The 23,800-nt window shown below is 37.0% G+C and overlaps 2 gene segments (V, D, J or C); both read left to right on the top strand.

Moving 5' to 3' along the window:
- The window catches only part of LOC122444225, a 59,813-nt gene extending 39,329 nt beyond the window's left edge, over positions 1–20,484 (top strand). The window contains 2 exon segments of the V gene segment in view: positions 3,934–4,349; positions 20,308–20,484. Of these exon segments, the coding sequence occupies positions 3,934–4,349; positions 20,308–20,484 (593 nt within the window).
- Positions 20,485–20,501: 17 nt separating this feature from the next.
- LOC122444224 lies at positions 20,502–21,445 on the top strand. The segment is given in 2 exon segments: positions 20,502–20,541; positions 21,015–21,445. Coding segments are annotated over 2 exon segments (471 nt in total).
- Positions 21,446–23,800: the final 2,355 nt, after the last annotated feature.

Below are 23,800 nucleotides of genomic sequence, written 5' to 3'. Positions count from 1 at the left end.
ACATGACTGAGTGACTTACACTATACTACTGTGACCCTCTCCTACGACTGTTCTTTCTCCTCAGGTGTGAGAGGGGTGGATGTGGAGCAGAGTACCCCAGCCCTGAGTCTACAGGAGGGAGCCAGCTCTACTCTGCGATGTAATTTCTCTACCCTCGCAGACAGTGTGTAGTGGTTCCATGAGAACCCCGGGGGCCGCCTCATCCGTCTGTTTTACATTCCTTCAGGGACAGAGCAGGATGGAAGATTAAACGCCATGACAGTCCCTACAGAACACCGCAGCTCACTGCAGTTTCCTCTTCGCGGACCACAGACTCGGGCACTTACATCTGTGCTGCGCAGTACGGTGCTCCCCAGGCACCTGTGGCCTCTACAGGAACCCTCCCGGGGCTCAGCCCCTCCTCCAGCCTCAGTCACACCGTGACGCCATTACCAGGTATCTGCACTGTTTAGTATTCCTTACCTACACTGGTACAGTTTTAACCACAAACACTTTTTGCCCCAACGAATTTGGGATTTGGTCTTTTCCCTTCTGAATATCTCCTGTATCTCCTTCTGCACTAGAACCTCTGACTTGTAGTTAGGAGAGAATCTAGATAAGACGACAGATTTAAAGTAAATATTTAAACACAATATGCTGGACTCCAAAATGATAAAAAGTGAAAGGACCTAAAAGGAGAGAAAATAACTCCAATAAAGATGTTATCCAGTTTAGTTGGGTGTCTCAAGAATATTCAAATTTGCCTTACCATAAATACAAATACAAATAACTCACAATTGCAATTATTCACATTTGCAAATTGCAAATAGTCACATCTTATCCTATGACTGGGGCAAAGCAAACAGAAAATATTTGTTCAGTGTTCATACATAAATTGATCATTTGAAACAAATTTATCCTCTTTCAGTTCTGGATGCAAGAAGTCTAAAATCAGTTTCACTGGCTACAGTCAAGTTCTTGGCAGGGTGGATTCTTCCCCTTCACTGCACATTACATAGTTTTAATTTATTTATTTTATAAGTGGAGGTTTCTACCTCTTAATCCCCTCCACCTATTTCACCTCTACACCCATCCTTTCCCTTGCAGTAACCAGTAGTTTGTTCCCTATATGTCTGAGTCTGTTTCTGTTTTGTAATATTCGTTAATTTGTTTTGCTTTTTAGATTTCATATAAAAGTGAAAGCATACAGTATTTGTCTTTCTCTATCTGACATTTCAGTAAGTGTGATATCCTCCAGGTCTATCATGCTGTCCCTACTGGCAAAATTTTATTCTTTTTTTATGGCTAGTAATATTCCATTGTATACACACACACACACCCTCATATATATATACTAGATCCATTCATATGAGTGAAAACTGAGGTTGTTTCTATATATCTTCACTATTGGAAATAATGCTGCAGTGAACATTTGGGTGCATACATATTTTTGAATTAGTGTTTTTGTTTTCTTCTGATAGATACCCAGGAATGGAATTGATGAATCATATAATGCATGTGCATGCTAAGTCATTGCAGTCATGTCTGACTCTTTGCAATCTCATGGAAACATAGAGCACCAGGATCCTCTGTCTCTGGAAATTTTCCCGGCAAGAATACTGGAGTGGGCTGCCATTTCCTACTCCAGGGGATCTTCCTGACCCAGGGATCAAAATTGAAGTGTCTCCTGCATTGAAGCTGGCTTCTTTATCGCTGAGCCACTGGGAAACCCCGAATCATATAGTAGTTATATTTTTATTATTTTGGGGAATCTTCATGCTGTTTTAAATAGAGGCTACATCAGTTTACTTTCCCAGCAAGAATGCACAAGTTTTCCCTTTTCTCCACATCCTTGACAATACTCAATTATTTTTCATTTTTGTCATGATAGTATTCTGGTAGGAGTGAGGTGATTTTGGTTTTGATTTGCATTTACCTGATGATTAGAGATGTTGAATATCTTTTCATGTGTCTGTTTGCCATCTGTATGTTTCTTTGGAAAAATGCCTATTCATGTCCTCTGCCTGTGGTTTTGATATTGTGTGCAAAAGTTTTTTTATATATTCTGGACATTAACCCCTTATTGACTGATCACTTCCAAATATCTTCTCCCATTTGATAGGTTGCCTTTTTTGTGTGTGAATGGTTTCTTTCACTGTGCAAAATAATTTAATTAGGTCCTATTTTCTGTGTTATTTTTTTTTTTTTTTGTCCTTGCCTGAGGAAATAGATACAAAAATATGGCAAAGATGAATGTCATAAAACATATTGCCTATACTTCCTTTAAGAATTTATGAGTTCAGGTCATGTATTTAAGTCTCTAATCCATTTTGAGTTTATTTTAGTATATGCTCTGAGAAAATATTCTAATTTCATTCTTTAACATGTAGCTGTCCAGTTGTCTAACACCACTTGTAAAAGAATCAGTTTTTCCCCCATTGCTTATTCTTGCCTCCTTTGTTGTAGATTGATTGACCATGTATACAAGGGTTAAAATCTGGACTCCCTATTCTGTTCCATTGACTGAATCTCTGTGTTTGGGCCAGCAATGTACATGTTGGATTATAACACCTTTGAAGCATATTTTGATGTCAAGGAGTGTGATACCTTCAATTTTGTTCTTTTTTTTTTTTTCAAAATTGCTTTGATAATTTGTGGTCTTTTGTGATAATTTGTGGTTCTATACAAATTTTAGGATTATTTGTTCTAGTTGCATGAAAAATGCCATAACTAGTTTGAAAGGGGTTGCATTAAATCTGTAGATTGCTCTGGTTCAGAGGACATTTCAACATTGTTAATTCTTAAAACCCATGAACATGAAATATCTTTATATTTATTTGCATTATCTTCAATTTTCTTCATCAATATCTTATAGCTTTCAGAGTGGCATCAGTACAATTCTAGGGCACATGATCTAATAAGTTCAATTCTCCTTGTAGAGGCACAAGACTGAATATCCTGATCCTCCTCAAAGTCTAATAAATAAGATTCGGTGTCAGATTTCAGAAAAATTATATTTTATTCCTGTTACAGTTTCATAAAAACACATACAAATGAATAGATTCTGAAAGTCAGAAGAACTGATGTTTCTTCATTTCATGTTAAAGTAATTTTATTTACTAAAAAATCTAAATAGAGCCCTAACACCCAATTAAGAAAAAAAATAATTATTTTGGATAAGATAGCTTTTCACCAAGAAAGTTGAAAACCTGTGTGTTTTAAAAAAGACATTGTTTCTGAATGGAGGAAAGGTAAGCATAGGCTAAATGAATGACCAGTAAGTAAGTTACAAGAAGAGTTCATATCCTATGCTAAATTCTATCTTAAATGAGCTGGTAAAATTACTTTACTGAATGATTATCAATATTTGTCAACTTGTTTAAAGTTCAGTTCCCCTCAGCTCATACCATTAATACTAATTGTTTTTTTTCCGTACTCCTTTTCAAGATCTGCCTAACTCAATTGACAGGGAAAGACAAGTAGACAAAATAAAGTTTGTGGTGAGCCAAACTTTCTTCACACATGGCACAGACCACATGGGCTATGAACATGACAAACCCCACTTCCCGTTGTGGGGAGTCACACAGGTTCCGGGTAGTATGTATATGTGCTGCCAGGCACCCAAAGACACTGTACTCTCAGCTTGAGGCAGGACTCAGCACATTTGTGCAGGGGAACCCATGCCTCATGCCGCTCTCCAGTCTGCTCTGGGTGTTCCTGGCCTTCACTTTCTCTGGTAGGGATACTTCCAAACAAGGGTAGGAGTGTTTAGGGTGAAAGGTCCGCCCCCAGGCACACGGTGCTTCACAGGGACTTGGGGAGGAAGGGAGGGTTGGAGAAAAGCATACTTATTATGATTTCAATTTGGGTTTTCTTTGGGCCCCAAATTAGTCTAATTCCTACATTATTTTGTTCATTATTTCAGCTCTGTTTCCTGATTTTTTCCCCCCACAGGATCTGGTGTGGCGCAGAAAGTTATTCAAGACCAGCCAGACATATCTGGTCAACTGGGACAGTCAGTCACCCTGAACTGTCAGTATAGAACAACCTGGAGCTATTATTACATGTTTTGGTACAAGCTGCTTCCCAATGGAGAGATGATTTACCTTATTGGTCAGGTTTCTTCTAGCCAGAATGCAAGGAATGGCCGCTACTCTGTAAATTTTCAGAAACCTCGTAAATCCATTAGCCTCACCATTTCAGACTTACAGCTGGAAGATTCTGCAGAGTATTTCTGTGCTCTCTGGGAGCTCACAGTGCTTGAAGTAATGGGAAAAGCTAAACAAAAGCCCCAGGGTTTGAAAAAAGAGAGCTTCCCTGCTGCAGAACTCCAGCTGAAATATGCACCTGCATATCCCAGACCAGAAATGGTAGTTGTGTGGTTGCTTAATCTGTGGTCTGGAAGCCCCTTTTAAGTCGCTTAGGAACAGATGTCCAGACTAACTTTCTAGTAATACGTTCTCAGTCTTGATTTTTTTAATTTTGTATCAACCATACAGAACATGTGCAAAGTTGTCTAAATTTGAAAACTTGTCCCATAATAATTTAATGTGGCAACTTCACCTAAAAAATCTCACATCTTAAATCTGGGTTTAATTTTCAGCAATTGTCATGAATATAATTTCCTTTATCTTTTCTTCTTAGGTTTTGTGTCAGTTAGGGTACAATCAAAAAAGTAGAACCACAGTGATACAGAATAAGAGACTCATTTTAAGGAATAGAACTCTCAGGCAATTGCTAGAGTTGGTGGAGGAGTTTATACAAAGCTGTTATCTTTGCATTTGGTGCGAGCCTGAATTTACTTTAAATTAACTAGAGTGTCATTTGGAAAGGAAAATTGGATATGGATAAAAACATGGAAAAACTGACGTGTAAGGGCATACTAGAACCCATGAGGACAATCGGAACCCATAAAGACACACTAAAACTTGTCTGTCTCTCGCCTCCTTCAATCTCACTGTAATGGGTGACCTTCAGGAGAAGTGGATATTTCCCATCATGCTACATGCACATTTCGCCCAAGATGGGAGATCTGGTTGGAGGTCAAGGAGTTGTAAGTCAAGAATAAGATGAGTTAGCAGATCAGCAGCAACACGTGTGAGTTGCACAGTGGCTGGAGCCCTGCACCAACCAGCAGGACATAAAAAAATGTGGCTACTTCATGACAACTACCTTCTAAACCTTGCAGTATCATTTTTATGGCCAACCCTAACCCAGAACAATACAGGGAAACAAATTCTGAGTCATAGATTTCCAGCTAGTAGAGACACTACAAAGCTATTCCAGTACCTTCTATGTCAACTGGTCATCCATCTATACCTCTATTAACAACACACTTTCAAATAAAGAAAACAGCAAAACTATGCTTCCTGTTAATACGATGCAATTACTCCCCATTCGACCAAAATCACTGTAACCTTCTCCTGAAAAGAGTATACCAGGTTTGTGCATGCATCCTAAGTTGCTTCAGCCACATCCAACTCTTCATGACCCTATGTACTGTAGCCCACCAGGCTCCTCTGTCCATGGGATTCTCCAGGCAAGAATACTGGAGGGGTTGCCATACCCTCTTCAAGGGATACCAAGTTCACTTATCCATTTTTGGGTGTTATTCTTTTCTTTTATCCCTCACCCACACTGTCCCATTGGATCCTGCATCTTAACTACTGAGATACAATCAGATACAAGACTAACTTGTATTTTGCACATCATATGTTTCCATAGGCAGGCAACTGGGGGAGAGATTTAAAAATGGTTACTGTATACATAAACATATTCACATCAAACTGAAAAAGAGATTGTCATAACTACTATCAACTTAAAAAATATTCACAACCAGAAGTTGAGAGTTATGTTTTATCTGGTGAGAATTTTTAGGACTTCAAGCCTGGGAGATAATATGTTCAAGAAACCCTGAAAGAACTGCTCTAAGGAGGTGAGCAAAGGATCCAGGTTGTATAGAAGTTTTGCAACAAAATGCAGGTAGTCTGAACATCAAAAGATTACTGTTAATTAAAGAAAAACGGATATCTCAAGTCAAGGAGTCTAGCTCTTTTCTATGCATGGGAAGATGAAAGAGTCTGGGCTCACTGAAGTCATTCTTTTACTATTCACCTCAGCTGTCCTGGGGCCAATATCTGTGTTTCTTACATCCTGAGATCCTTTAGGCTCCTGGTAGGGAGTGACTGCAGTTCTGATGGTTGTTAGATCACAGATATTCTTCTCCTTCCTGAGTGCCCTTAGGCTCAGGAGCACACATTGGGCTGCAGTTGTTGATGACTGTGATATCCTTGTTTACTGATATGGCAGGAAATGCTCCATTTCTGACTATTACAGTTTTTGCTACTGCAAATGACCACATGATTGTTGGTAGTATTTATAACTACCTTTTCTATTACCCATTCCATAACATTTTTGCTCATAACAAGCACCTTCACTCACTGCCACACTTGACTTCCTATAAAACAAGCTCCTTACATAGGAGCAATGCTATGTGGAAAGTCATCAAGGTGAATAAGCCATTCTGCAAGTCTTCCACTGTGGTTTTGACAGAAGTTCAAAGGGTATTGAAGGCAAATCCAAGGATCTATTTAAGTGGAAATAATCTTGCCAATAAACAGGGAAAATTGATAGACTGTATTCTGGGAAATATCATTAAGAATGATGCTTGATTTCATGTCAGATGCAATAGAAGTCACCAAGGGAGAACATTTTTAAAGTGTTAAAAGGAAGCAAATATTTTCAAACTAGTAACACTTTTAAACTAGCTTCTTATGAGCATGAAAATGAATCCTTTATCTAAATCTTTCTATTCCCACCCCCCACCCCGAGAATCAGGCTGTAACACACTGCATGAATCAAGAATGAAAGCTAAAGCTCTGCCAGCTGGTGTCCTGCTCAAACATCTTATGATGCTTACACTGGCCTCGCTGCTCCCCTCCAGTGATCATGGGTTAAACTGCCAGGAAGCCTGGTGCAGTGAAAAGGAAAAAAGAGGAATGAGGTTTTTTTTTTCTGTTCCCTTTCCTGAGAACAAAGAAGATCAAGAAAACAATGAGCAGGCCTGAACATTGCTAAAGTGAAGTGAAAGTCACTCAGTCGTGTCCAACTCTTTGCAACCGCATGGACTGTAGTCCATGGAATTCTCCAGGGCAGAAAACTGGAGCGGGTAGTCTTTTCCTTTTCCAGGGGATCTTCCCAACCCGGAGATTGAACCCAGGTCTCCTGCATTGCGGGCACATTCTTTACCAGCTGAACCAGCAGGGAAGCCCAAGAATACTGGAGTGGGTAGCCTATCCCTTCTCCAGAGGATCTTCCCAACACAGGAGATGAACCAGGGTCTCCTGCATTGCAGGTGGATACTTTACCAACTGAGCTATCAGGGAAGCCCTGATAGAGATTCCAAGAAGTCTCAGTAGGGAAAGGTGTGAACATTCCTAGTTGTTTTTTTGTTTTGTTTTGCTTTGCCTTAACTGCTCCTGACTCTGCATATCTGTAAATTTGCTTTACTGCTCCCTAACTCTGTAGGAGCTACAATTTACATTTTCTCCTTTGTCTTTATGCTAAATACATCTCCTATCTAGTGTTTTCCCTTACAACACTCTTCCCTTTGCAGTTACAATCAGAAAGAAGGCCGCAGAGCCACCTAACTGCCAGACTCAACTGCTGGGTTACAGATGCCAGGCTATGGCTATCTTTGAAACAATGCAAGAGGAAGAAATAAAAGTCTACAAGCAATAAATGCTGAAGAGGGTATGGAGAAAAGGGAACCCTCTTACCCTGTTGGTGGGAATGCAAACTAGTACAGCCACTGTGGAGAACAATGTGGAGATTTCTTTAAAAACTGGAAATAGAACTGCCATATGACCCAGCAATCCCACTCCTGGGCATACACACTGAGGAAACCAGAACTGAAAGAGACACGTGCACCCCAATGTTCATCGCAGCACTGTTTATAATAGCCAGGACATGGAAGCAACCTAGATGCCCATCAGCAGATGAATGGATAAGGAAGCTGTGGTACATATACACCATGGAATATTACTCAGCCATTAAAAAGAATACATTTGAATCAGTTCTAATGAGATGGATGAAACTGGAACCCATTATACAGAGTGAAGCAAGCCAGAAAGATAAACACCAATACAGTATACTAACACATATATATGGAATTTAGAAAGATGATAGCAATAACCCTATATGCAAGACAGAAAAAGAGACACAGATGTATAGAACAGACTTTTGGACTCTATGGGAGAAGGCGACGGTGGGATGATCTGAGAGAACAGCATCGAAACATGTATATCATCAAGTGTGAAACAGATCACCCCTCCAGGTCGGATGCATGAGACAAGTGCTCAGGGCTGGTGCACTGGGATGACCCAGAGGGATGGGATGGGGAGGGAGGTGGGAGGGGGGTTCAGGATGGGGAATACATGTAAATCCATGGCTGATTCAAGTCAATGTATGGCAAAAACCACTACAATATTGTAAAGTAATTAGCTTCCAACTAATAAAAATAAATGAAAAAGAAAAGAAAATCAAGATCCTACTATCACCTTTGTTCCTCATCACCGACTCCCGACTGTGAGCCCTTGCCTTGTCATTCAGATGGTAAAGAATCCACAGGTTTGATGCTTGGGTCAGGAAGATCCCCTGGAGAAGGGAATGGCAACCTACTCCAGTATTCTTAAAGCCACCTTTCTATTTCCTCCAAATTCTGCCTCTGTCCTTTTTATTTGGCTTCGGTGGGCAGAGAAAGCCAAGAATTTGGCCAGCAAAAGCATAATCACAATAGAAGCTGTCATTGCTGAACCACTCAGTAAACGTCACTATGCAGAAATGGGGACAAAGAGGATTCGGCAAAACTGGCTGGTTTTTTTTTTTTTTTCCTTCTTCTTCTTCGGCCTGCCGGATGTGAAAGTGATTGACTTCAAATGACAAATACAACACATGGCCTGATTATGGCTGGAGAGTAAGAGGCTACCTTGAAAAGAAAGCTTGGAATTGTTGCACAAGTTGGGAGTTTCTTCTCTGGCAAGTAAGTATGTACTGCTCTGTCTTTTCTTGTAGTATGGAAATATCCAGAGAAGTGGGAGCAAGAGTCAATCATGGGAAAAAAATAAACAATTGCAGAAAACACTGCTTTGTATATCCACTCCATTCTATATTATGGTACCCAATCTCTCAAAATAACACCCTAATGAATTAATTTCTCATTAATAGTAATAAGAACATGATAGACCATGGATACTTATGATAACACATGAAATCTGCCAGGTAAACTACTACATATACGTCAGAAAGGGCTTCCCTGGTGGCTGAGCTGGTAAAGAACCCACCTGGCAATGCAGGAGCCACAAAGATGCTGGTTTGACCCTTGGTTATGGAAGACCCCCTGGAGTAAGAAATAACCACCTGCTGCAGTATTCTTACCTGGAATATTCCATGAACGGAAGAGCCTGGCAGGCCACAGTCCATACATTGCAAAGAGTCAGTCATGAATGAGCACACATGCACACACATATATCTCAGAAAATGTTGAAAATATGGAAAATATTGAAAAATAATGAAAATATGGAAAATATTGAAAGTATTGAAAAAAATTGAAAAATATTGAAAATATTGAAAAATATTGAAAACAATGAAAATATTGAAAATATGGAAAATATTGAAGTATTGAAAATATTGAAAAATATTGATAATATTGAAAATATTGAAAAGTATGAAAAATATCAAAAGTATTGAAAAATATTAAAAAATGTTGAAAGTATTGAAAAGTATGAAAAATATTGAAAATATTGAAAAATACTGAAAATATTGAAAAATACTGAAGATAATGAAAATATTGAAAAATCTTGAAAATCTTTAAAATATTGGAAAATATTGAAAAAATTGAAAATATTGAAAATATTGAAAAATATTGAAAATATTGAAAATGTGGAAAATATTGAAAAATATTGAAAATATGGAAAATATTGAAAAGTATGAAAAATATTGAAAATATTGAAAGTATTGAAAGAGGGGAAAATATGGAAAATATGGAAAATATGGAAAGTATTGAAAGTATTGAAAATATTGAAAAATATTGATTATATTGAAAATATTGAAAAATATTGAAAATATGGAAAATATTGAAAGTATTGAAAAATATTGAAAATATTGAAAAATACTGAAAATATTGAAAAATACTGAAGATATTGAAAATATTGGAAATTTGGAAAATATTGAAAAATATTGAAGATATGGAAAATATTGAAAATATTAAGAATATTGAAAACATTGAAAGTATTGAAAGATGGGGAAAATATTGAAAAAAATTGAAAAATATTGAAGTCATGGAAAATATTGAAAATATTGAAAAATCTTGAAAATCTTGAAAATATTGGAAAATATTGAAAAATATTTAAAATACTGAAAGTATTAAAAAATGGGAAAATATTGAAAATATTGAAAAATATTAAGAATATTGAAAATATTGAAAGTATTGAAAGATGGGAAAATATTGAAAAATATTGAAGACATTGAAAATATTGAAAATGTGGAAAATATTGAAAACTATGAAAGATATTGAAAATATTAAAAATATTGGAAAATATTGAAAATATTGAAACTACTGAAAGATGGGAAAATATTGAAAAATATTGATAATATTGAAAACATTGAAAAATATTGAAAATATGGAAAATATGGAAAACATTGAAAATATTGGAAAATATTGAAAATATGGAAAATATTGAAAATATGGTAAATATTGAAATGTATGAAAAATATTGAAAATATTGAAAATATTAGAAAATATTGAAAATATTGGAAAATATTGAAAATATTGAAAAATACTGAAAATGTGGAAAATATTGGAAAATATTGAAAAATATGGAAAATATGGAAAATATTGAAAATATTGGAAAATATTGAAAGTATTGAAAATATTGAAAAATATGGAAAATATTGGAAAATATTGAAAATATTGAAAGTATTGAAAATATTGAAAAATATTGATAATATGGAAAATATTGAAAATATTGAAAATTTTGGAAAATATTGAAAATATTGGAAAATATTGAAAAATATTGAAAATATTGAAAATATTAAAAAATATTGAAAATATGGGAAATATTGAAAAATATTGAAAAATATGGAAAATGTGGAAAATATTGAAAAGTATGAAAAATATTGAAAATATTGATAATATTGAAAATATTAAAAATATGGAAAATATGGAAAATATGGAAAATATGAAAAATATTGGAAAATATTTAAAATATTGAAAAATATTGATAATATGGAAAATATTGAAATATGAAAAATATTGGTAATATGGAAAATATTGAAAATATGGAAAATATGGAAAATATTGAAATATTGAAAATATTGAAAGTATTAAAAAATGGGAAAATATTGAAAATATTGAAAACATTGAAGATATTGAAGATATTGAAAATATTGAAAAATATTGTAAATATTGAAATAATGAAAATATTGAAAAAATATTGAAAATATTGAAAATTATGAAAAATATTGAAAATATTGAAAAATATTGAACTTTATCTTGTGGATAGATTATTCTGCAATTTCAGATTCTGTCTACCAACCCCACTCCCAAGATTCTGCACATTGCTGCAGCTGATTGAATATCTAAGTTAGGGAAGGTATTATGTTGAGTGCTTTGAATGTGTGTTCCTACTTAATTCTTATTGGAACACTTCAAGGTTGGATCAGATCACCTTTAGGGAGGCAATGTGGCAGTGCTTGAGACTGAAGACTTGGTTTGTATTTCTAGATCTACCACTCATTAGTTGAGTATCTTGGGAAAATGACTTTATGATTTTTTGCTTTAGTTTTCTCATATCTACAATGTTAGATATTGATAGGATATTGATAGAATCTACCATGCAGACTTCTCATGAGAAGTGAATGAGATAATAAGTGTCAGTGCTGAGACCAGTGCCCAGCAGAAAGATACTGACTACTTACAGGAAAGGAAATTGAACTTGAAGGGGGCTCAGTATTTTGCCTGGTGTTGTATAGTAAGTATCAGAGTGGAGCATCCCCTCCATATCCTACTTAGAGCAGATGCCCTTCCTCACCCCAAGAGCAACTCTGTCTCAATATAGTATTGTGTTGTGTTTATAGTACTTATTACTCTTAAAATTATTTTTTTCTCAAAACAAAATTCATTTTTCTCTCTTCCTACTGAACTGTAGGCATTAATATCTCTTTACTACTGCATCCTCCAGACCTGAACCATGCTTGGCACACAAGAGGGCATACACATACACACACACACACACAATATGAAACCCAGCAGGGTTCTATAGGGTCTTTCTGAAACAGACTCCCAATACCCACCTTCTGTTGCTTCTTGTGCAAAGAAAACAATTAGCCTCTTGGGCTTTCCCTGAATTCCAAAGAATAAACTTAATCAGAAAAAAATGCAGAAGGAGAGGAAAGCAGTCAAGCAAGACAGAATGATAATAGTTTCACCATTAAACAAAGCTAAGAACTTTTGTTTCTTTCCATTTGAAAGTTTTAAATTTTTTAATTGAAATTTTATATAAAAAATTTCTAACCAAAGTGCTTTTCCTCCCATGGGTTGCCATCCCAATCTCTCGCAAGTTGAACAGCAGCAGTACACAGTGAGGAAACTGATTTCTGAAAGTTCTCAGAAACTTTCAGTTTCTCTTTGCTGAAACAGGGGGGTCAGCTCTCTTTGCATGTGACTTTACAGGGGATGTCTGATTAAGCTTCTTCTTTGGCTAAAGTTTTCTCATAGACAAGGGCAGGCTGAGGACATGGGAGGCAAGGACCATAGAGCCCAACTTCATTTCAGTATATTTAAATGAATCTTCAACTTTCTGCATCTCATAAAACATTCTGCTTTTACACTTGTAATTCACCTTCCCTCCCATAATAATGAAACAGGTATCTCTTTTACTTTGAAGTAGTATCTCTGCCTAAATACTTCACCGACACCATTTTTTCTGATTTCTATGGCACCTTAGGCCACTGATCATCCAAATTCTATAGTCTGATTTTTTAGGACTCATTTAAAATATTCAAGCTTTCTCATCTCAGAAAAAAATATTTCATATTCCCCCAAACCCCATACATACCACTCCTGCAACCAATCTATCTTTTACTCCCTGGTTATTGTTTAAAAGCCCTAATCATATAACTGCTTACACTCTGTCACCTCTTTTTCACTCCATTCACTTGTGTTTTTTCTCCCAATACTTTCTAAAATCTGTTTTCTTAAAAATCACCAATGATTTCTTTATTTTTAAATCCAAAAGATGTTTTTAACCTCTTTCATCTAGACAAGTATTTCTCAAATTTTAATGTGCACAGGAATATTATTAAAATGCAGATTCTGGCACAGGAATTTTGGGTTGAGCCTGAGATTCTGAAGTCAGAGTAGCTCCCTGGTGACGCAAATGCTACCCACCTACAGACCACATTCGAGCAGCCATTCTCTGCAGTGCTTGCCACTCTTTTGGAGACCTTTGTGTTCCTGGCACACAGTACCCCAACTTTAAACTTTAATTTCTGGGAGATCCCTTGCAAGATCTCCTATTCTGCTTTACCCATCCCACATCAAGAGCATTCCTACTGCTTAGGGCCTCTTTCTTCTCAATCTGTATACTATTCTTTGAAAATTTCATCTGCTCATATTGCTTCAATTATCATGCAAGCAGTCTTAGTGGAGTGCACATAAGACTGGTCTCTGGAGTTAGATCTAGATTCTTTTTATTATATTTTATTTTAAAGTCCTCTATTACTCCTTAATTTTCATTTTCATTTCACTATAACCTTGCAAAAAAAAAGACCCTATTTTTAAAGCAAACTGCATATATATTTCTTATTTCTGTGTGTTTTTGTTTTTAATATTATATTTTTAAGAGTCTAACCTCTACTCTATATTTTTAATCTTTGTTTTTCAGTATTTGATATCAATTTTGGACATTTGAGAATCCAATATTTTTATTCAGGAGTGTGATGACTACTCTCTCCCCCTTTTGACTCTCCTTTTTCTCCCCCAGATCACCTCTATTTCCTCCCTCCCCCTTCTCTTCTCAATCCAATTTTGTGAATCTCTGTGGGTGTTCTGGGCTATGGAGAATACTTAGGGAACAGAGTACAACCTAGATCTGTCTCTCTCCTCTTGAGTCTCCCTTTTTCTCCTCCTGCTCATCTCTATCTCCTTCCTCCCTCTCCTTTTCTTCATGTAACTCTGTGAACCTCTCTGGGTGTCCCTCACAGTGGAGAATCTTTTCACCATTAACCTAGAAGTTTTATTATCAGTGCTGTATAGTTGGAGAAATCTTGAGGCTACTGGAAGAATAAGACTGAAATCCAGAGGCAAGAGACTTAAGCCCCAAAACTGAGAACACCAGAAAACTCCTGACTACAGGGAACATTAAGTAATAAGAGATCATCCAAAAGCCTCCATACCTACACTGAAACCAACCACCACCCAAGAGTCAATAAGTTCCAGAGCAAGACATACCACACAAATTCTCCAGCAACGCAGGAACATAGCCCTCAGTATCAATATACAGGCTGCCCAAAGTCACACCAAACACATAGACTCATCTCAAAATGCACTACTGGACATTCCATTGCACTCCAGAGAGAAGAAATCCAGGTCCACGCACCAGAACACCGACGCAAGCTTCCCTAACCAGGAAACCTTGACAAGCCAATCGTACAACCCCACCCACTGGGAAAAACCTCCACAATAAAAAGGAACCACAGACCGCCAGAATACAGAAAGGCCACTCCAAACACAGCAATCTAAACAAGATGAAAAGGCAGAGAAATACCCAGCAGGTAAAAGAACATGAAAAATGGCCACCAAGCCAAACAAAAGAGGAGGAGCTAGGGAATCTACCTGAAAAAGAGTTTATAATAATGATAATAAAAATGATCCAAAATCTTGAAAACAAAATGGACTTACAGATAAATAGCCTGGAGACAAGGATTTAGAAGATGCAAGAAATGTTTAACAAGGACACAGAAGAAATGAAAAAGAGCCAATTAAAAATGAATAATGCAATAAATGAGATCAAAAACACTCTGGAGGGAACCAACAGTAGAATAACGGAGGCAGAAGATAGGATAAGTGAGGTAGAAGATAAAATGGTGGAAGTAAATGAAGCAGAGAGGGAAAAAGAAAAAACGATCAAAAGAAATGAGGACAACCTCAGGGACCTTTGGGACAATGTGAAATGCCCCAACATTTGAATCATAGGAGTCCCAGAAGAAGATACAAAAAGAAAGGCCATGAGAAAATACTCGAGGAGATAACAGCTGAAAACTTCCCCAAACCGGGGAAGGAAATAGTTACACAAGTCCAAGAAACCCAGAGAGTCCCAAACAGGATAAACCCAAGGCGAAACACCCCAAGACACATATTAATCAAATTAACAAAAATCAAACACAAGGAACAAATATTAAAAGCAGCAAGGGAGAAACAACAAATAACACAGAAAGGGATTCCCATAAGGATAACAGCTGATCTATCAATAGAAACTCTTCAGGCCAGAAGGGAATGGCAGGACATACTTAAAGTAATGAAAGAGAATAACCTACAACCCAGATTACTGTACCCAGCAAGGATCTCATTCAGATATGAAGGAGAATTCAAAAGCTTTACAGACAAGCAAAAGCTGAGAGAATTCAACACCACCAAACCAGCTCTTCAACAAATGCTAAAGGATCTTCTCTAGACAGGAAACACAGAAATGTTGTATAAACGCAAACCCAAAACAACAAAGTAAATGGCAACAGGACCATACCTATCAATAATTACCTTAAATGTAAATGGGTTGAATGTCCCAACCAAAAACCAAAGACTGGCTGAATGGATACAAAAGCAAGACCCCTATATATGCTGTCTACAAGAGACCCACCTCAAAACAAGGGACACATACAGACTGAAGGTGAAGGGCTGGAGAAAAATATTTCATGCAAATGGACCAAAAGAAAGCAGGATTTGCAATACTCATATCAGATAAAATAGACTTTAAAGTAAAGGCTGTGAAAAGAGACAAAGAAGGACACTAAATAATGATCAAAGGATCAATCCAAGAAGAAGATATAACAATTATAAATATATATGCACCCAACATAGGAGCACCACAATATGTAAGGGAAATGCTAATGAGTATGAAAGGGGAAATCAACAATAACACAATAATAGTGGGAGACTTTAATACCCCACTCACAACTATGGATAGATCAACTAAACAGAAAATTAACAAGGAAACACAAACTTTAAATGACACAATACTCCAGCTAGACCTAATTGATATCTATAGGACATTTCACCCCAAAACAATCAACTTCACCTTTTTCTCAAGTGCACACGGAACCTTCTCCAGAATAGATCACATCCTGTGCCATAAAACTAGTCTTGGTAAATTCAAAAAAATTGAAATCACTCCAGTCATCTTTCTGACCACAATGCAGTAAGATTAGATCTCAATTACAGGAAAAAAAAAAAAAACTATTAAAAATTCCACCATATGGAGGCTAAATAACACGCTTCTGAATAACCAACAAATCATGGAAGAAATCAAAAAAGAAATCAAAATATGCATAGAAACGAATGAAAATGAAAACACAACAACTCAAAACCTATGGGACACTGTAAAAGCAGTGCTAAGGGGAAGGTTCATAGAATTACAGGCTTACTTCAGGGAACAAGAAAAAAGTCAAATAAATAACCTAACTCTACACCTAAAGCAAGTAGAGAAGGAAGAAATGAAGAACCCCAGGGTTAGTAGAAGGAAAGAAATCTTAAAAATTAGGGCAGAAGTAAATGCAAAAGAAACAGAAGAGACCATAGCAAAAATCAACAAAGGTAAAAGCTGGTTTTCTGAAAAGATAAACAAAATTTACAAACCGTTAGCAAGACTCATTAAGAAACAAAGGGAGAAGAACCAAATCAACAAAATTAGAAATGAAAATGGAGAGATCACGACAGACAACACTGAAATACAAAGGATCATAAGAGACTACTACCAGCAGCTCTATGCCAATAAAATGGACAACTTGGATGAAATGGACAAATTCTTAGAAAAGTATAACCTTCCAAAACTGAACCAGGAAGAAATAGAAGATCTTAACAGACCCATCACAAGCAAGGAAATCGAAACTGTAATCAAAAATCTTCCAGCAAACAAAAGCCCAGGACCAGATGGCTTCACAGCTGAATTCTACCAAAAATTTAGAGAAGAGCTAACACCTATCTTACTCAAACTCTTCCAGAAAATTGCAGATGAAGGTAAGCTTCCAAACTCATTCTATGAGGCCACCATCACCCTTATTCCAAAACCAGACAAAGATGCCACAAAAAAAGAAAACTACAGGCCAATATCACTGATGAACATAGATGCAAAAATCCTTAACAAAATTCTAGCAAACAGAATCCAACAACATATTAAAAAAAATCATACACCATGACCAAGTGGGCTTTATCCCAGGAATGCAAGGATTCTTTAATATCTGCAAATCAATCAATGTAATACACCACATAACAAATTGAAAGATAAAAACCATATGATTATCTCAATAGATGCAGAGAAAGCCTTTGACAAAATTCAACACTCATTTATGATTAAAACTCTCCAAAAAGCAGGAATAGAAGGAACATACCTCAACATAATAAAAGCTATATATGACAAACCCACAGCAAGCATCACCCTCAATGGTGAAAAATTGAAAGCATTTCCCCTGAAATCAGGAACAAGACAAGGGTGCCCACTCTCACCCACTACTATTCAACATAGTGTTGGAAGTTCGGCCACAGCAATCAGAGCAGAAAAAGAAGTTAAAAGGAATCCAGATAGGAAAAGAAGAAGTGAAACTCTCACTGTTTGCAGATGACATGATCCTCTACATAGAAAACCCTAAAGACTCTACCAGAAAATTACTAGAGCTAATCAATGAATATAGTAAAGTTGCAGGATATAAAATTAACACACAGAAATCCCTTGCATTCCTATACACTAACAATGAAAAAACAGAAAGAGAAATTAAGGAAACAATACCATTCACCATTGCAACGAAAAGAATAAAATACTTAGGAGTATATCTACCTAAAGAAACAAAAGACCTATACATAGAAAACTATAAAACACTGATGAAAGAAATCAAAGAGGACACAAACAGATGGAGAAACATACCGTGTTCATGGATTGGAAGAATCAATATTGTCAAAATGGCTATTCTACCCAAAGCAATCTATAGATTCAATGCAATCCCTATCAAGCTACCAACGGTATTTTTCACAGAACTAGAACAAATAATTTCACAATTTGTATGGAAATACAAAAAACCTCGAATAGCCAAAGCAACCTTGAGAAAGAAGAATGGAACTGGAGGAATCAATCTGCCTGACTTCAGGCTCTACTACAAAGCCACAGTCATCAAGACAGTATGGTACTGGCACAAAGACAGAAATATAGATCAATGGAACAGAATAGAAAGCCCAGAGATAAATCCACGAACCTATGGACACCTTATCTTTGACAAAGGAGGCAAGGATATACAATGGAAAAAAGACAACCTCTTTAACAAGTGGTGCTGGGAAAACTGGTCAACCACTTGTAAAAGAATGAAACTAGAACACTTTCTAACACCATACACAAAAATAAACTCAAAATGGATTAAAGATCTAAATGTAAGACCAGAAACTATAAAACTCCTAGAGGAGAACATAGGCAAAACACTCTCCGACATAAATCACAGCAAGATCCTCTATGACCCACCTCCCAGAATATTGGAAATAAAAGCAAAACTAAACAAATGGGACCTAATGAAACTTAAAAGCTTTTGCACTACGAAGGAAACTATAAGTAAGGTGAAAAGACAGCCCTCAGATTGGGAGAAAATAATAGCAAATGAAGAAACAGACAAAGGACTAATCTCAAAAATATACAAGCAACTCCTGAAGCTCAATTCCAGAAAAATAAATGACCCAATCAAAAAATGGGCCAAAGAACTAAACAGACATTTCTCCAAAGAAGACATACAGATGGCTAACAAACACATGAAAAGATGCTCAACATCACTCATTATCAGAGAAATGCAAATCCAAACCACAATGAGGTACCATTACACGCCAGTCAGGATGGCTGCTATCCAAAAGTCTACAAACAATAAATGCTGGAGAGGGTGTGGAGAAAAGGGAACCCTCTTACACTGTTGGTGGGAATGCAAGCTAGTACAGCCGCTATGGAAAACAGTGTTGGAGATTCTTTAAAAAACTGGAAATAGAACTGCCATATGACCCAGCAATCCCACTTCTGGGCATACACACTGAGGAAACCAGATCTGAAAGAGACACGTGCACTCCAATGTTCATCACAGCACTATTTATAATAGCCAGGACATGAAAGCAACCTAGATGCCCATCAGCAGACGAATGGATAAGGAAGCTGTGGTACATATACACCATGGAATATTACTCAGCCGTTAAAAAGAATTCATTTGAACCAGTCCTAATGAGATGGATGAAACTGGAGCCCCTTATACAGAGTGAAGTAAGCCAGAAAGATAAAGAACATTACAGCATACTAACAAATATATATGGAATTTAGAAAGATGGTAATGATAACCCTATATGCAAAACAGAAAAAGAGACACAGAAGTACAGAACAGACTTTTGAACTCTGTGGGAGAAGGTGAGGGTGGGATGTTGCAAAAGAACAGCATGTATATTATCTATGGTGAAACAGGTCACCAGCACAGGTGGGATGCATTAGACAAGTGCTCGGGCCTGGTGCACTGGGAAGACCCAGAGGAATCGGGTGGAGAGGGAGGTGGGAGGGGGGATCGGGATGGGGAATACGTGTAAATCTATGGCTGATTCATATCAATGTATGACAAAACCCACTGAAATGTTGTGAAGTAATTAGCCTCCAACTAATAAAAAATTAAAAAAAAATAATAACCATTTTGGGGGATAACAGAAATAGCTTTATGGTTATTTTTGTCTCTCTTATAAGATGGCTTCATTTCATTTCCCTTTCCAAATTTTATTTTCCCCTCTTTTCCTCTCTTCTTTTCTCCTACTATCCTCAATTCATTTCACCCCAAGTCATGAGCAACGAGACTAGTAACTATGCTTTATAAAGGACCCAAGTGAAATAGGAGTAAGTACCATACAAGTCATTGGTTCCTGGGCCAAGACCAGAGGAATTCAACAATGTTCATCTGAAATATGCTCACACAGACATAGACTATTTATGTTTGAACTTTGAAAATAACCTTAATGTAAACTTTCTGCATTATGGCTTAACATTGGGGAAATATTATCAGTCTCTTTTGAGATTTGTGTTTAGTCCTGGGCACGGGAGTAGCCCCAATCAAGAAACAGCTGACGCCTGGCTGGGGAGCACCCCAGTGAGCTGCCTGGTGTGGGCTGTGCACGTGGCTGCTGATTTGGCACTTGGGACCTCTCCCAACTTAGGCTCAGACACAGATCCTGAGCGCTGAGGCCTGGGGCTTCAACTATGAGACTGGTGACAGGAATAACTCTTCTCCTAGCTTTGGGTAAGTGATCTGGACCTAAGAAAGAATGACTTTCATGGCTAAAGACAAAGACAGATGTCTGCTGCTTTCACTTCTCCCACTGTGCTTTACCAAACTACAGGGAAGAATGTGCTTCTCTGTGTTTCTCTGTGTCTGTGTGTTTGTCTAGAGACCCTGATCATCACTGTAAGAGGCTATCACATCCTCTACTCACAGAAGATCTCCTGAGTCTCAGTTTTCAGACTGTAAGGAGTCTGGGGCTTCATTGAATCCAAGGGTCACGGAAAACAACAATTTATCTTTGGCTTTGTGGCTCTAAGTAGCTCAGTAATAAATACTAGTAATACTTATCTTGTCCTGTGCAACAAATTTGAAAATCCTCATGGACAGGGCAAAGCCAGAGCAGGGAATTCTGGCAGTGTTTGTGAACCTGCCCTTTAGGCGCACCCTGATTTGACAATCCTGAGCTAATTGATTGTTTCTCAATACCCCAGGTATATTGGGAGATTCTAAGACCACACAGCCAAACTCAGCAGAGGGCGCTGAAGAAGAACCTGTGCACTTGCCCTGTAATCACTCCACAATCAGTGGACGTGAGCATGTATATTGGTATCGACAGATTCCCCACCAGGGTCCAGAGTACTTGATTCATGGTCTGAACAACAACGTGACAAATAAGATGGCCTCTCTGAGCATCGCCAAAGACAGAAAGTCCAGCATCTTGGTTCTGCCCCAGATCACCATGAGAGACACCGCTGTGTACTACTGCGTCCTGAGAGACACACACTGGGACAGACCAGGCTGCGCCTGTGCAGTGTGTCCTTGCTGGGGAAGGGAAGCAGCAGCGATGTGCCTTGTTAGAGCCGGTTTGGAAGGCAACCTTACTATACCCATGAAAACATATAATAGGCATATCCTTAGTTAACAATATTGTACTGAGCACTTTAAAAATTACTAAGAGAATATATTTAAAGTATTCCTATCACAAAAAATAAATAAATAAAATTTTAAAAATAAGGAGAGCAAGAGAAAACTTTTGGACATAACCAGTATGTTTATGACATTGATTATGGTGATGGTTTCAAGACTATATTTTCCCCCAAAACTTATCAAGCTTTATACATTAAATGCATACTGGTTTTTGTACATCACTCATATGTCAAAGAAGTTATTTTTGAAAAATTTCAACACACTGACCTTCATAATATTAAAATTGTTTGCTTCTTAAAAGACACTGTTAGAAAAATTCAAGAAAAATACAAAAGCCACAGACTAGCAGAAAGTCTTCGCAAAATATTTAACAAAAGATCCATATCTAGAATATATATATTATATATAATATGTATACTATACATATAAACTCTTACAATTTAATAAAACAAAAATTTATTGTTTTTACATGGGCCAAAAATTTGAACTCTTTACCAAAGTATGCCTATGTATGGTAAATAAGTACATGAAAAAATGCTCAGAATCATTATAGTATGGGAGATGCAAATTAAAGGAATAAGATACCGCGACATACCTAATAGAATGGCTAAAATAAACATGACTGGCAATTCCAAGTGTTAATGAGGTTTTGGAGCAATTGGAGCTTCATACAGTGCTGCTAAGAATGTAGATGGTCCAACTGCCCAAAACACAGTTTCACTATTTCTTCCAAAGTTAAGCATACACATATCACATAACCTAGCATCTCCTTGCCTACTTAAAATCCAAAAGAAATAAAACCTTATGTCCATACAAAAAACGCTTAGACGTGAATGTTCATAATAGCTTATACAAGAGTAATTGGAAATAACTTTAAAGTCCATCAACTGGTGAATAAGTAAATAAATTGATATACAGCTGCACAGTGGAACACTACTTAGCAATTCAAAGGATGAACTACTACTAAATATAACAACATAGATGAATCCCAAAATAAATATGTGCAAAGAAACCAAGAGAAATTATATACTCTATGATACTATTTACATAATATTAGAGAAAATGCACACCAGTGTATAGTAAGAAAAAGCAGAGTAGTGACTGCTTTGGGATGAATAGGGGTTGGAGGGACATAGTAGGAAGATATATAGGAGGGATTAAAAATGAGCAGAGAATAGGGCCACTAGGGAACTTTAGGATCGTGCATCTGCTCTTTACCTTCACTGTCATAATTTCATCTTTGTATGCCCATATAAAAAATGATCAAATTGTACATTTTAAGTATATGCAGTTATTCAGTGGTCAAGTATGCCTCAATAAAGCAGTTTTTTTTAAAGAATAAAACCAAAAGCAGATAGAACCTAATGATGAAAAACAAGCTACAAATAACAGAATTTTTCACTTTCTCATAATTACAAAGGGGGAACTGTTTCAAACATGTGCATATCACAGGATACTTTATGTATCTCATAATAAATAGCATACTCTGTTGTAAAAAGGGATATAATCCATATATAAATTAATTCCCAAAAGTCATGAATTATTCAACATTTCTCAGTCTAGCCAAGGGACGGCAGTGTCTAAAAAATATTTGAGTTAGGCTTGTGCAGTGCTGGACAAAGAAGAAACCAGAAACCTGGTTTCTGATTGGTGCAGTTTCCTGCACCAATGGGAGACCACTGAGCTAAAGTGACCTCTGCTGGGGCTGGGGAAGCGCATTCAAGAAAACCTGCTTGGGCTCTGTTTCCTAAGGAATCATGGATGGAGACTCTTCTGCAAGTACTGGAAGGGACATTGGAGTTGCAGACAGCCTGTGAGGATGTAGTTAAATGTAGGGGAGTCAGGAGACAATGCCAACTCCCTGAGGGCAGGAACTGAGTCACCTTTAATCCTGGGAAAGCCCTTTTGAGACCCAGATACAGAAGTAAAAGTAGACAGTCTTCTGTGTTGACATAATAACCTTGTTGCCTGGGGGAGTGAGGCAGGGAAAGAAAAAACCATCTCTAGTATGAATGGAAGATCTTATGTGGGTCTCCTGTATTCTCTTTATTTTTGAACAGGTCTCATAGCCAAAAACTGGACCACTGATCACAGTCCCTCATCGTCCAAGAGAGAGAAGATTTCACCATAAACTGTAATTCATCAGAGAACTCACATGCCTTATACTGATGCAGGCAAAAGCATAGTGAAGGTCTGATCTTCTAGATGGTGTTGTGGAAAATTAAAGAAGGAAAAAGTCAATGAAAAATAAGTGCCAAGTCGAATGAGAAAAAGCAGAAAAGTTCCCTGAATATTACAACCTCACAGTCCAGCCACTTGGGCATCAACTCTATAAAGAAGACACATAGCG

Source organism: Cervus canadensis, chromosome 6 (genome assembly GCF_019320065.1).
Source record: "Cervus canadensis isolate Bull #8, Minnesota chromosome 6, ASM1932006v1, whole genome shotgun sequence".
Classification (NCBI taxonomy): Eukaryota; Metazoa; Chordata; class Mammalia; order Artiodactyla; family Cervidae; genus Cervus; species Cervus canadensis.
This window is presented reverse-complemented; position numbering and strand designations above follow the sequence as displayed.